We start from the raw sequence: 15,761 nt of genomic DNA, 5'->3' as shown, positions 1-15,761 counted from the left end.
AACTCACCTGTGTCTCTTCCGTCTGGGCATTGATGTCAGCACCCTGAGAGAGGAGCAGGGCCACCATCTCTTCGTGGCCCTCACGGGCAGCCTCCATGAGTGGTGTGTAGCCCTCATCATTCACTTCCTCAATGTTGGCACCCCGCTCCAAGAGTAGCATAGCCAGCTCAACATGGCCCCCACAGGCTGCCAATGTCAATGGTGACTCAAAGCTGTCCGTCGGCATGTTCACCTACGATGCACAGAAACAAAAAATACTCATTCACAAATGCACTTACACATGCACAACTGTTTATTATGGCTTGCTTTGCTGTTTGAATGAATCGCCAGGCATTCCAAGATATGCTTCAGGTGTCAGATAAACATACTTTTTTTGCACATTATACAGGATGAAAACTATTTTCTTTCCACTGGCTCAAGGCCTCCCTTTGTGCTAACTTGGGTCCAGACTAAGTACAGTAAAAGCTTGTTAGTTCGCACCTCATTAATTCGAACTGACTGTCACGGTACAGCCACGCAGCATAGGCCTCTATGGGTAAACCAACTCGTTATTTCGCATGCACATCGGCTCCTCCATCAATAATTCGAACTGCGCGCCACCAAACTGTATGCAGCCACGTGGTCACACACACACAAAAAAAAGGAATCTGCAATAAGCGATTATGACGATAGTGCTGAACGAAATTTGTAAGAAAACAGAAAAAGTGCCGTCCCCTGGAGCTTTTTGTCAGCCAAGGAAGAGCGGGCATGGCCTCCGAGACGAGAGAATGGCACACACTGCCAATTATGGAGGCCATCGAGCAAGCCACTGGAAGCCAAGCTTGGCCAAGCCAGCGGAAAATCCAACATGGTGCCCTTTAAAAGAGCGGATAACGTGACTCGCAACGAGCGATTTAATCTGAAAAATCAAACTCTGGGACCTAAAATCGTCTAAAAAATCAGTCGCAATACAGTAGAACCCCGCTGTTACGTTCCCGAGTGATGCGTTTTCCCGGCTGTTACGTCGTTTTCGGCCGGTCCCGGCACAGCTCCTATAGAACCCAATGCATTGGTAACCCCGCTGTTACGTCGCAACTGTGGGACCGTTCCCACATCATACGCTGCGAACTGCCATCCCGCGCCGGCCCGAGCGGCCATTTTGACTTTTTATGTCGCTTGGCTTGGTTGCTTGACGATGGCATTGGCTGCCCGAAGTGCCGGGGGCAACACTTATGACGTATTTTCGGAAAGTATGGCCCTTGAGATCCGCATTTGCTATCTAAAGATGGTGTCTATGACGCGTTGTGGCCCTAAAATTGGTTTTGGCTCATAGATGTTCCGTATAAAGTCCAAGGGCGATATAGCGCCGTATGCTGTATGTGCGAGTGAAGTGTGAGGGGAGCCGACGACCGCGTCTAAGTCTCGCCCGCGAGAGAAAGAAAAGCAAGGAGGAAGCGCGTGCCTTCATCCCTTGCGCTCGAGGCACCGGCAAGGGGGGAGGAATAGCGGGCTGCGTTGTGCATACTCTGGCCATCAGCTGCGCACTGCGCGGCGGCGCGCGTTCGCGGGCCGTATCTTGAAAGTGATCTACGTTGGGGGCAGAGTCTACGCAGTGTAGGTATGTCGGCGCCTCGTAGCTTTGTGTGTGCTGTGTGTTCTGGGCGCTCAGTTTGCGTTGAAGCGATAGACAACAGCACGAAGGTCCCTTCGCTCGCTTCTGCAGCAGTGCTTAAATTCCTCACGCCAGCGTTTGACAGCGCTTCTCCGCGATCATCGAGTTAATAAGCAAATGTTTACAACTTTATACGGACGATAAAACTATTAATCTTACTTTGTATAGCTGTCTACTAATTTGCTATCGCAATCGATACTTCGGCTGTCGGGTGAAACTACAAGTTTTTTTCACATGTAAGAATTAAAATAATATTGTGTGCAGTTCAACACTACTACCATTTCTCAATTTTTCCTGTTTCCCGGCTCTTAAAGTTTTTTTTTTTATGGTCCCGTGAAAAACGTATCAGCAGGGTTCTACTGTATTGCATTAGCTCTATGGGAACCCTGATGGTGCATTTATGAAGGCAGAAATATCAGTCAAGTCCGAAAAATCTATCGGCTACTGTAATGGAGGTGCGCGCTGGTGTTGGGCACCTATTTTTCAACTTCAAGGAGGGCAAAGATGAAGCTATGTGTCACCTTCGCACATTGAAAGACGAACTGATGACCATCACTTTCAAAGAAAAGAAGCAAAAAGTGATTACAGATTATATTGGTCAATAAATATTGTGACTTACAAGTGCTTTCTAGCAACCCGGTCTCAATTCTGCCTGTTTTTCAATGCAGTGGTGCAACAGCCAAAATAGGATTTGGAGCAATTTTTGGAGCAGGAAAATCCAAATTTGCAGCATATTACGGGAATAAAACAACACCGTTTTGAAGCACTAAATCCCAAATTTGGAGCAGTTTCACAAAGAACGCTTACTCACAAAACACCATAAAATTTACCCCGCATAATAAATGCACCCCCCAACTTTGCATTAGATTTCTGGGGGGGGGAAAAAAGTGCGTTCATTACGCTAGTATACGGTAATTCACATTAGCAGCGTAGGTAAGGGCAGGGGCGCGATCGGAGATCGTTGTTCGGAGCGCGCGTTCAGTTTCGCCGTGCACGGTTGACCTAGGCCATGCCCAGCAGTAAACTGCACGCAACTGTTTCCGCCAAACACGTGGAAAGTACACATGCATTTCTTCGCGAGTGGTTCCCTTTCGTTTTTTTTTTTTTTTTTTTTTTTCCGACGATATGTCGCGACGTTCCGGCGGTAGTCGAAACATGCAGCAACTGTTTGACAATCTTTTGGCGTTTCGGCGGCGTACAGCGACAATCGGCACCGTTTCATTACCGCGGTTGCCTGTTGCCGCATGGAACCGAACTCTTGCTAGTTTTGTGCATTGTGTCGCCTACAAAGCTCACACCGTCAGTGCCGGGTCGCTTGCTGTACCGTACAAGCGAGTTTCCCGTGGAGTATTCGTACCTGCTCCGCTCGTGACCACGTGCACAGATACGGCGGCGATCTTGTCGAGTCACCGCGGCAATGGCTACCGTCTTTACGAGACCTCTTGTTGCTACTCAACTGCTTTCGTTGCTGCAAGCAATGCGCACTCCGCTAGCACTTACTGCATATACAACCTGCCGCACTGCAACCAGCAGCGAAAATATTCTTCGGCGCTCACCACCAAACACGCCAAAATCTAGGCACTCCAGTTTGGATCTCGTCTACCCTACTGGTATGACTGTAATGGCGTGTCAAGCTACACGTTGCCAACGCGGCCTTTATTTCCCGCTAAAACTAGCGTAACAGAGAAATTTCGCGGCCGTTCGGGCATTTTGGTGCAGCGTGGCGCAATTTGCACGTATATCGCGGTTTTGGCGCAGCTGAGCGCAAAAATACGAAATTCTATCGATTGGCGCAGCTGTTGCACCCGTGCTATGACATTCGTTAGTTCAAATTCAGTTTAATTCGAACTCGTTAAGGGGGGACGCGGCCTTTGAAAACCGAAAAATCGCGAAAAAGGCGATTTTTGGAAAATCCCATATTCGGGCAGTATGTCTTACAAACTACAATTTCTGTAAATATCAACGTCTAATTCATCGCGAAACTATTTCAAATAAAGTTTATAACGAGCCGCGGCAGCCCTCGAGCGGCGAGCGAGTGCTCAAAATACCCCTACTTGGTGCGAACGCCATTTCTCTACCGCTCCACCGAGCGCCGCCATTTTGGTATTGTTTTGTTCGTGCATTCTTGCGCTTTTTTTTTTTTTTTTTTTTTTTTTCGCCACCCGCGACGGCGGGGGCAGCGCGGGAGAGGCGTAAATCGCTCATGATTGGAGGGCTCGCGAGAGCTTTCAAGTTTCCCGCGGCTGAGAGGCGAAGCTGAGATTGGGCGAAGCGCGCGCTCCTCAAAGACGCGGGGGAGCCCGCAACTCCCATTGGCTGCTGGGCGCGATGACGTAGTGGTCTCCTGCATAATACTCCGGCCGTCGTCTGCTTCGGCTCCTCCATCGCCGGCGACCTTTGTGTGTTGTGCTCGCTATCGTCTAACTTTGCTGCCGTCCGCATATTTTCGAAGTTTCTACCGTCTTTACGAGACCGTTGTTGCGTTTAGCCTGCCGATTGTTGTGCGGTCGGTCACGATGCGCCCGATTAAACTCGAGACGCTACATGCGTTCGGTGCAAGGAAGCGTTCTATGGAGCTCGTCCGCATGGCCAAGCTCGCCGCCCGCCCGCCCGCGCGCCGATGACCGCACCGACGGTTCCTATGGGGCAGCTTCTGCTTCATCTACGCGAGAGTGATTGCGTCGACGCTCCTAGCAACGTGATTCCTGTTCCACCGGCGCGAGAATTTGTCGTGACGAGCGCGCCTGGTGTCTCGTGTTTATCGACAGCAGTACAGTGCCCTAGGCCGGTATTTTGTAGCGATGCCTTTCCGATGCTAATGCCTTTTTGCGCTTGGTCAGTAATCAGAGCGACGGTCCGCTAACGTTATCAACGGGATCAGCCGGCCGTGAGCGGTGGATGATAAGACTAGCATTGAATAAAGCGTAACACATCGCTACAAAATACTGGCCCTAGATAACAGCAGCTTCCACATACCCTCTTTCATCTGCCTCGGACAGTGCGATTGCGTCGTCCACTGTGCAATTGCAAACACGTTTCTGACGTGTGAGGAGAAAGAGGCGGCGGATAAAAAGCGCGCTGCTGTGCAACGACGACTTGGCGCTATGCCGGCGACGGAGCGGAAATTTCGAGCAATGGAGCGCGATCCTGAAGCTGCCACCGCTACAAGTGAAGCCGAACATTTTTGAAGAAGGCCAAGAAGCGATCTCAAGAGAAGGTGGAAAGGCGGCAAAGGAAGAGAGTGCCTAAGGACATCTCCAGTTACGCTGCTGGGTCATTTTAGACCAATATATGTGGTCTAAACTTTCAAAGCTCATTTTCTCAAAATGACTTTTTTGGCTGCTGAGGCTGCTTGTTGCAGCCATATCTCTGTAACCGCTCATCAGATTTCCAGAAGGTTTTTTTTTTTTTTTTATTGTGTATCTGAATAAATTTCTGAGGGCAAGACAAGCCCATTTTTTTTATATATTCTGTCTGTGATTTGTGATATTTAATCAAAATTTGATTGATAAAATCTTAATCACCAACACTAAATTCGGTGGTCTGCTAAAAGTTTTCAGCGAGGAAATTTAAAAAAAGGGCTCTGTCTTGCCCTGAGGTATCCATTTGGGAATCATCATAGTGAATTTCACAGTTGCAGCACCTTTTGAAAATTCTCCAGGCCTGGAACAAGAAAACCATATGCACCATTCTGACATAATGCTATAACTTTAGAACTAGTGAACATAACTGCATGAAATTTTGTAGTTCTACTAATGCTTTAGCTACGAGTCTATCCTGAAATTTTCATTAAGATATCTCAATAAACAAAAAAGTTGGTATCTGAGGGTAGCCTTTCGCTACCCTTTCGAATGTGAAATTCGAATTGAACGAGTTTTTACTGCACGTGATTTCAATTGAGGCCTCCTAAGCCACACAGCATCTGTGATCACTTTTCAGGAGTCGATCTTTCAAAATAAGAACTGGCACTTGGCTAATAAAACAGTGTTGTTGCAAATGAACAACGAATACCTGAATTTTGACACACTCAACATGATAATGGACACGATCGGGACACTTGAGCATATATAGAAATATTTTTCGAGACATTCATCACTGAATTGCGCCTCCAAAAAAAAAGAAATTTGCCTGAGCACTGCACAACACTGAAAAGTTCGGACAGTGCCCCCCTAGACAAAGACTGAACATTGCACAGCATACCTGAGCCCCCGAGTCCAACAGCAACCGGGCCACCTCGACATGGCCATCCATGGAGGCCTCCATGAGGGCAGTGTGCATCTCATCAGTCTTGTGCTCCTGATCGGCACCCGCTTCAAGCAGGAACCGCACCATTTCAAGGTGCCCTGCACATACAAATACAATACAAAACACAACAAATACAGCCTTTTCAGCCCCATTTCTATGCCACAACAGCCAGCCAACTTAAGGGCACCAAAACAGCAAAAGTGCAGTGTCCAGACTGATGCAAAACACAGCAATGGGTTCACTACCTGTCTGCATTCGATATCTTAAACCCCCCCAAAACTGAGACCACGGCACAAGCATAGCACAAATCTAAGAGACACATTTACGTTCCACATCACTAGTTGGCAAAAACTATGGCTATCTTGGCAAGCAGCTTCCCCAAGACAGGGCTCATTCCGTGCAGCATTAAAATGAGCAAAAGCAAAGAAGCGTCAGCAGTCATGTTCACCTACACCACCAATCGGGAGCACAAGTGATCAAGCCAGCATACCCTTGTAGCAGGCGAGCGTGAGTGCAGACTCCTTGAACTCATTGGAGTGGGTGTTAATGGAGGCGCCAGCAGCCACAAGGACACGGGCAGTCGACACGTGCCCGGCAGAGGCCGCCTCCATGAGGGGGGTGTGGCCGTTCTCATTGTGTTCCTCAAGGTTTGCACCCGCCTCCACCAGGGCTCGAGCAGCAGCCTCGTGGCCCCCCAGGCAGGCAAACATCAGTGGCGTGTGCCCTGCACAGCATGGTGCTTCATCTCAAGTACTCTTTCAGATGTTCAGTTTTATGCATTCCTGCAGTTCACAAATATGTGCATCCAACTGAAACCCAGTCAACACCTCAGTGAAGGTGAGATCTCTCCAACAGGCATGAGCTCGGGTATGGAAAAGAAACCATTTGCTAAAAATTAGTGCAGTGAAACACTACCAATTCCAGCCACTACGCATTTCAATGCAAGGCAGCAACAAGTAACTGTCATCCGTTTGAGTGCAACAGTAATGCAAGTGCGCAAGGGGATGGCAATTATGAAATGCATGCAATGTCTAAACATTGTTGCATTTGAAGAAATGCTACAAAACTACCTCCCTTCTGTCCACATTCTGGAACTCTTGTAGAACAAAACTCAATGCAAGGGGTACATATGGCAATGGTGTGCATAAGGACAAGTCACTGTTCCAGCAGCACCAAATTTGTTCTTGCAAATATTCAGATCAGTATACAACCAGAGGAAAATTATAAACAGAAGAATGCATGCTAATGAGGCCTCCATCCTGATAAAATTTGGAAGATAACATTACCACTGACCATTTCATCATGTCATGTTCCATATATAATTGCATAATAAAGAATGAAACTGTTCCAAGGACGGGCATCGACATAGGTTCATCTTGCCTTTACAACCAACCAGCCTAAATTAGCCCTTTGCAATGCATTGCAATTTGGCATTGAAATCCATGGTGCAGCTACTCCACAAATAGACGCCACTGCTTCTCAGCTAGATATTTCTTTACAAAAATAAGCATTCACCTTAAAAAATACATATGCAATCACATAATACAAGATGAATACTGCTGAAAAGTTACTGAACACACCCACACACGACAAAGCTACGATTGTACCTAAAATGAAACACACTTGTATACTATGATATTGGGAAGGCCTGAATGATGAACATAGCTCAACTATTTCAGTATGAGCCCTCTGAAGTTTGGGATGCACAATTAAAATTTTGATAAAAATGAGAATCAGGAATTCAAAAGTTACAAATGAAGATCTTAGAAAATCTCATATGCTATATGTTTATGCTACATCAAGACTTTCACAGTAATACACCAAAGTGCACTAAGTTTTGAATATCTACACAGAGAGAAAAAAATTGAAAACCTTTGTCAGACATTTTCTAAAATCAAGCACTGCAATTCTGGATGCCTCGGTATACACGCCTAAAGAACCTTGCCGACATATTGTGGCATGTTTGGTCAGTCCCTCTCGCCACGCAACCTCTGAACATGCAAACCAAAGAGAAAGAAAGAGTGAGACACATACCCTGCGCCGTCTGCGCATTGACATCAGCTCCATGCTCTATGAGCAGTTTCACAATGTCAGTGTGGCCCGCAGTGGCCGCCTCCATCAGCGGGGTCATATCCTTGAGGCCTCGGTCCTCCACGTTGGCACGCATCGCCAGCAGCAACTGCAGAATTGTTGAAACAGCAGTGACTTGCCATCCTACACCTTTATAACTGATGCAAATTTGAAGTACAGTATTTCAAACAGCCAAAGATTCACACTTAGAGAAAGTGTAAGTATGCACAAGCATGAATACTGCAGCCAAATTTACCTGTCATGCCTTGCATAATGACCACACAAAAAAATTTTTCCTCTTTCTGTCCTCGCATGTGGCCACTCTAAGATCTTTAACCATTTAGTGACTTTAAAAAAAAACTTATTCCCATAATTTGTAAGCTGCTACAACATTTCAGAGAAAACAAGAGGTAAGGCAAAACACAAATCTGCACCATCACAGGAAACAGAAAAGATAGGTATGTTTGGCAAGGAAATGACAACTGGAAGATATTGCTTTTTTGGTAAGTACTAAACCACTTGATGCAATAGCAGTGAAGCAGAGTCGCTGAACTATTTCTCAGACACAAAAATTTATACGGGCACGATTACCAAGCACCGAGGCACAACCAGCATATACAAATGCAAAACAATGGCAGAAATTTTTTTCAGACGTCAAATAGACCCTTTTCATAATTGTAAAGATAACGTCTGTGCAAGGCAGCTTGCCAAGCTAATGGCAGCATAGTCATTTTTGCAATCAGCGGGTTGAGCAGCCCAATTATCTTACAGCATGGAAAATGTAGACGTGGCTCTCATGACGAAACCATGCGCAGGAGACAAGAGTCAGCATGTGCAATTAGCACTTCATTTTAAAGGGACTGAAAACCGATTTTTAAGGGCCCAGTTTCTTTTTTTTTTTTTTTTATGGCGCAACGAAATGCTCAACCTCGGTAGTTACACTTGCAGCGGTTACTTCCAAAAGCACATAGAAATTTAAGTACGCAGTATTTTTCAATATGAGCAATCTCTAAAGAAACAAGAGTCCCGACGCCAACAACACTGCGAGCAACGCCTATTCAGTGCATCCCATCTACATTTTGACTTTTTTCAACCAGTCCAAAAATAAAACGCTGCTGTAATAAGCTGCTGCAGCTGTGGCTGCTGCAAATCCTAGTGCTAGCTAGTGACAATGTGGCGCCCTCTTTTGGTCATGTGTGCAAGTTCTTAAGGGGCAGATATACTCCGTCGTAGCGTTCACACGCGCGGCACGGCGACGTCACGTCGGCTGAAGCGCCACCCTCTACAGTCCGACGGCTCCCGACCGCCGACGTGACCGGCGGCTCCTGACGCGCTTGGACGTCGTTCGGCTCTGAATAGAACCGCCTGCATTTCGCGCCGACCGCGCCGAACACGTCAGCACGGAGCGCCCTCTCTCGTCGCTGTAGCTACTCACCGCCAGTACAAAATGGCCGCTTCACACGAAAACGCGTGCAAAATCCGCACTACAGTGCCTAGAATATATATTCTAGGCACTGTATCCGCACGAAACGAGGGAGACACTCCACAGGCACAGGTCCGTGTGGCGAATGGAATTGTTTCGCGGGTTCACGACAGATGGCGCGACGTTCTGCGCATTAACTGCGCATGCGCTTCTCCAGCTGCGGCCGCTGCGCCGCGTCGGAAGTGGTTGCACTGTAGAGAGTCGGACTTGAGCCTGGCGCGGCGTCGCCGACGTGACGTATCCGACCACAACCGCCGCCCGCCCGCCGAGAACGTCGGAGTATAACAGAGCCTTTACAGTGCCACAACAGCCTCCAAGAATGGGTTACAGCATGAGCCGCCCAATCTACGAGGCCATGGCGCCACTTCTATACTCATAACCAGCTAAGGTTTAGCGGGGCATTATAAGTTACAGAAAAAACATAGAAGTGTATTGCATTTCAATATTTAAAGAAGACCAAAAAGCCGCGTACACTAATAAAGGACATGTGAGGGGGCATCCTACCTTTGTCATGCTTCTGCCATGCGAGGACGCCAGAGGTCATTTCTCGCAATTTGTTGTGAAGAATTAAAATTAAGATGTTCATTTAATGAGGAAAACAGAGCTCGTTTCACTCAATACGAGACATGATCTTTCCATCAGCGAGGCTATCTTAATTCACGCTCTTAACGGTTGTCTGCCACTTTAACCATGATCGATGCTGCCATTAGGTGCGAAAATGTGCTATAGGGAGAAATGCATTCCCAAATTTTAGCCAATCCGTGCCACGTGTGAATAATCAGTTAGCAAAAATGTAATACCATCCCTAAATTTCACTGAACTACTGAATAAGTTCTTGATCTTTTCCAGGATCAGCATAAAGCAGTACAAGTCACAGAAGTTAATGTCCCTGTAAGGCTAATCGAATGCTTCCCTAATTATTTTTTGTGACGTGCCTTGCCAAGTAGCTATAGTAGCACTATTTTGCTTACAGCTGAAAATTCACTTAAACCATAACAAAAAATAATGAAATTCTGGAGTTTTAGATGCCTGATGATGCCAAAACAACGTAATGATCACGAGTGGGGGTCTCCGGATCAATTTTGACTACCTGTGGTTCTTTAACCCCAGGTGCACCCAATGCATAGTACACAGGCATTTTTTCACGTTGCTTTTATCGAAATGCAGCTCCCGTGGCCGGGATTCGATCCTGCTTGCAAAAGTCGTAGTACTATGCCACCACAGCAGGGTGTAAACCCTAAAAATGCAAAGTTTTAAATCAATGTATTAATCTTTTTCTTGTGTTTCTGTATAAAACACATGCCACACAGGCATCATACACACACATAATACACACAGGCATCATCAGGTGTCTGGTGCAAGTTTGGTGCAATTTGCACAGATGTTCCACCACTGAGCACTGGTCATGGTTATCACCGTAGTCCAAAGATAGGCTGGATAGTTCAGGCACTGGGACCAATCAAATAACAGCACAGGTGAGTATGCTCTGCCTTTGTCCTACCTCAGTGCCATCTCAGTGCAAAGTCAATTCGTATCCCTCACTTAGCACAAGCACTTGCTAGCACTTGTAGTGATTATGCCACAACCGCCATGCAGTCACTGAAACCCATTGGGTTCTTTTATGAGGACAGCCATCAGAGGCCATGGAATACCTGTGCCAGCTCGCAGTATCCCGAGGCGCAGGCGAGAGAGAGCAGGCTCTCCCCCTCTTCGGTGACCTCGTTGACGTTGCGGCCCTCGTCAAGCAGCTGACGCACGGCACGTACGTCGCCCTCACTACACGCTTCCGCCAGGGTCCGGCTGCTGTTGGCTGCTGCTGCAGGTGCTCCTCCAGTTGATCCTTGCTGTTGCTGCTGCGAGTGCTGCTGAGGCTGCTGCGATTGCTGCTGTGGCTGCAGTTGCTGCTGCTGCTGTGGCTGCTGCTGAAGTTGCTGCTGTTGCTGTGGTTGTTGCTGCTGATGGGGGGCGCCCCCGCCGTGCTCGGCCCGCATGCGCGTGAGCGCAGCCGCCGCCTCATCCAGGGCACAGCTCACTGAGGTCGTCAGCCGCCGAAGAACCTCCGGGTCTGCAAACTGTTTGCCCTCAAGGGACAGCTTGCTCAGCCCTGCACCCGCACAGACATGCTCAGATTAACTAACCAACCATAAAAGTCCCCGATCTGTCTGCAACGGGCATGTCTGTGCCCGTTGACCTTAGCAGAACAGGGTCTCGACTTGACCCTCAGTGTAGGGACGGCGAAATGTGACAGCTAACACTATTCTTTACTGAATAACAGTCAATAAAAACCATAGTTAATTTTAATAATGCCCGACAGCTAAGTTGCACATTCTCTTATTTCTTCTGTTGCATTGTCAAAAACAAATGTTTAGTTTCTGTCATGGTTCTAGTTGTGCAGTTGGCCCTGACAGTTAAGATTACCTCTATCAATATTCCTTGCCATGTTAGCCAGGCAAGTACTGTACCTTTCTTGTACACATTTATCTTTGTGGGAGCTGATTATGTAGCACTTTGAACAGATGATTCAGACTCCATAGCAGTACATGCTGCCCAAGCCAGTAAGCAGCGTGACATCACAGCCAATGGGAAGTTAGGTGCCGTTTTTTCGTAGCTACAGATGCCACCAGCTTTTTCACTCAATGGGCCATTTCATTTCAGTCAAAATCATTGCAATGTGCTTTGACAAGTGCCCATCTCTGTAACACATATTTTTCTTGTATTCTCATATCCCGGTCATTTATATGTCAGCCCGCCTGTTCAATGCATTTTTGGCCACATGACAGGAGCAAGTTGTAAATCACTCCTTCTGCATAAGAAATAAAAGGGCTCTAACACTTCTTTGGCACCCTTTCAGCAGTCACATGGCTATAAAGTAATGTGCCTATTTATGAACACTTTAAACTTCAATAAACATAATTTGCTAGTGCAGTCCCATATGTGTCTGTGTGCCCTCACTCAATCCTTGCTTTCTAGCACACCCCCGCACAGGCCGAGAGAGTTAAGCAAGACAGCTTGTGTTTTTAGAAAATCTAGTTACGAAGCCCGGCCAACAATTTCTAAACTAATCTCTTTTTTGCATGAGTATTTGAAGATAGATTGTTTTTCATTCAACATGGCTAACAGCGCAGACAACAAAACAAGCGATACAAACTGGACAGACGCATTGATATAGTGGATCCACTGTCCATATAGTGGACAGTGGATTGATTTATAGTAAATTATATCTCTTGTCCGTCGTCTGTGCTGTTTACCATGTTACTTGTTCGCGTCAGCCCCTCGAACTCTGAACACGCTGTTCATGATGGTTCACCATGTGTGTGAACATGACATCCCACTCACATATTCAGAAATTTACAGGGTCCCGTGGCCTCACATTGCTTGCGTGTCTGTGCACAAGATGCAATAGTGGTACCAGTGCAGAAATGCACGCGTCACTATTGCATGCACCTTTGGCTACGCTACAGCTAAGGTAAGTGTCAGTGAGGCTAGGGTCTTTGAAAAGGGTCAGCAAAATGGATGGCTTGACTCTTCAGCAGCTAGGTGTATTTGCATTCCCAGCACATTTCAGATTTAGGGAGATCCAGCATAAGAAATCTATTTGTCATGGCAAGCTGCAGCCGTCTAGTGGTAACAAGGGGCTTTGTGTGAACGAAAACAACAGATTGTGACTTGCTACTTGCGTCATGGTACGAGAGTGTTCGATTACACTTCAAAATTTGTTTTCACCACGAAGTACAGCTAGTTGTACATTTACATAGTAGCCTTTTTCCTCTTGCCCAGACTGAACAAGTGCTATTTCTAATTCTGAAGATCAGGCAAGTTGGTATAGCATACTTGCCGATATAGATAGTTCCAAAACACTTGTGCAAGCAAAGCAGCATGTCATCAGCATTGCACTAACAAGTTCTTTGCCAGGTCGCAGTAGCTACCAGCTTCCCATATCTTCTTATGTCTGCTGTGCGAGCCGCTGTTTACTTTCAAGCAACTTGCCAAGTTCAATCTTTATCTCCTTTAGAACACAATTTAGTTCATCTCTACCAATAGACAATAGACATCTTTACCAATAGACAATTAAGACTAGCAGGCACCATCAATACCTATGATGTCACAGCGAGCTGGTGCAAGAAATTGAAGGCAGCGGCGGCGTCACCATCAGTCTCATTTTTGCTGCTTTTCTGACTTACGAAGCCTCTTCTCGCAGCAAGAGTGATTTCTTTGGTATTGTGGAAGGGCAATTTACTATTACAGGTGAAATCATTTTTCTCTTGTGTCCCTTTAAATGTAATGTAATCAATGCATAAAAAAGTGCAGTTTCTCCCTGCATGCTCATTTATTCCTTCTCACTGGTTACAGTACTCTACTACACTCATCTGTCGACCAAGGTTCACAATTTAATGTACACTGAAGCAGTAAAACTCCATATTGCTAATATGTTCAGCTGTGTCCAATGTTCCCAATTCCACACAGACCTAAACATGTGTTTCCATTTAGCTTCACAATGTTCTGCCGGCACAATGTTCTGCTTGTACGAAACATGCCCTCAACACAATGATCTTCTAATGCCAATCAAGAGAGAAAGTATGTGCCTATGCATTGACTGAAAATCAATCACACAACTCTGAAGTTGTAATAATGACTTCAAAAAAATTGCATTTCAGATGGCACAACAGCTACCAGCTTCCAAAGTTCATTGGTAAACAGTACAAATGAAGACGAATTGACTGGCAAGAACAGAATCAGGAAATGGAAACTTACTAAAACCAGTGGCACTTGTTCCTTGTTGCCTTTATTTTCTTGCATATGCATCTTTTCCTCCCACTTCAGGATAGTTTGTTATGATGCAAGAAGAATCTGGTCAAACACATGGCTCAGAAACACTGAGCATTTGAGCTTGTAAACTAATTACTGATAAAATTTTTAAAGTAGCTTTCATTGTCGTTTAAAGTCACTTCTGCATATGTAAATATTATGCGATATATTGGTTGTGTGTGTGCACCTGCATATGCGTGCATACACATGTGTGTGAATGTGTGTGTGCAAACGTGTGTTCATGTTTGAGCATGTATGCGTGTGTCGGTGTGTGCTGTTTGTTTTTTGTATTTTCTAACACTGGATGTTCTTAGATGTCAGGCCAGTGACACAGCATGCCGGAGTCCCATGGCATGGGAAGCAATAGAAAGCGGTCATTTCCTTTTGCTGAACCTTGAAACTGGCAGTCTACGCATATTTTTCTGCTGAGTAGAAGTTGAGTTGGCCATTTAGAAGACTAATAAAAAAAACAATTCATAGAGACCGAGATGGTGAATCTGCACTGTGCCATTGCCAAAACACAGACCCCTGAATAAGCTGTTCTTTCCTGATCACAAAGGTATTTTTGTCACCTTGGCTGATGAAATGGTTCTTTTTATGCCCTTACAGTTGGTTCCAGCAAAAATTTCGGAATGCACAGGAAAACACCTAGATAAACGAAAGGTTTCATTTCAAAAAAATCTGACCATTTCTCTCACTCTCCAAAAGCTGCACCCCCCCCCCCCCAACCCACTGCACAAGCCTCGCATAAAATCTTGCTTCTCAAGCGAGCAGAAGAATGTGCCAAGCCCATGCCATGCCATATAAACTTTTTACCTGGCATCAAGCAGTAAAGTGAAACAATGAAAGCGTACCACCCAGAAACCACCCACCTGTGGCTTCAAGCAGTGCCTCAAGGCGCGCCTGGGTGTCGGGATCGACGCTGCCCACCTGCAGGTCAGGGCTCTCGCCTCCACCACCTTCCGATGAGCTTAGCAGGAACTTGGACGTGTCCAGCACGCGCTCTTCCTCCAGCTCTTCTGGGTCCAAGATGAATGACTCGGCCTGCATTTCATTGTACCAACAGTCACACTACAAACACCACTCTTGGGACAACTTTCACAAAGGTGGCACTTAGAGTGGCAAGCTCCCAGAATGCCCTAAATAAGGTGGACACAAGTACACAGCTTTAACTGACAAAGGTGCAGCTATACACAGACTGACAGTTTACATTGAAGCCGATATCACTGTTGTCAGTACCCTCATCACTTGCTATATGGCAAAACTAGCCAGCAATGTGGTCCTGGCAGAAATATGCAGAAACATGTAGCATAAGTAGCAAAGTCTTCAAACATACAAAGTTAACAAGCCATTGGCTGTCAGCACACCAACGTCAAATGAATTGCATGCTCACTGGCTGTTTCTATTGCAATATTTAACAAGATATATTTTTTTGCCATTTATAGCAGAATTCACAGATGCGCCCATCTGCTAAAGCTAAAGTGGTGATGCCTCAAATGCACCAAG

General features: G+C 46.2%; 1 protein-coding gene across 17 annotated transcripts in view; it reads right to left on the bottom strand.

The window, feature by feature from the left end:
* LOC119437274 (ankyrin repeat domain-containing protein 17-like) overlaps positions 1–15,761 on the bottom strand; it is a 190,046-nt gene that overhangs the window by 159,834 nt on the left and 14,451 nt on the right. For all 17 annotated transcript variants that reach the window (XM_037704331.2, XM_037704318.2, XM_037704327.2 and 14 more), the window contains 6 exons: positions 15,128–15,299; positions 11,102–11,553; positions 7,931–8,075; positions 6,387–6,620; positions 5,852–5,994; positions 8–232 (listed from right to left, as the gene is read on the bottom strand). In XM_037704331.2, the coding sequence (XP_037560259.1) occupies positions 8–232; positions 5,852–5,994; positions 6,387–6,620; positions 7,931–8,075; positions 11,102–11,440 (1,086 nt within the window). In that variant the 5' untranslated portion in view covers positions 11,441–11,553; positions 15,128–15,299. The remainder of the gene's footprint in view (positions 1–7; positions 233–5,851; positions 5,995–6,386; positions 6,621–7,930; positions 8,076–11,101; positions 11,554–15,127; positions 15,300–15,761) is intronic.

This window comes from Dermacentor silvarum, chromosome 1 (genome assembly GCF_013339745.2).
Source record: "Dermacentor silvarum isolate Dsil-2018 chromosome 1, BIME_Dsil_1.4, whole genome shotgun sequence".
Taxonomy (NCBI): domain Eukaryota; kingdom Metazoa; phylum Arthropoda; class Arachnida; order Ixodida; family Ixodidae; genus Dermacentor; species Dermacentor silvarum.
Note: the sequence above shows the minus strand (reverse complement) of the source record. Positions and strands in the feature narration are given on the sequence as shown.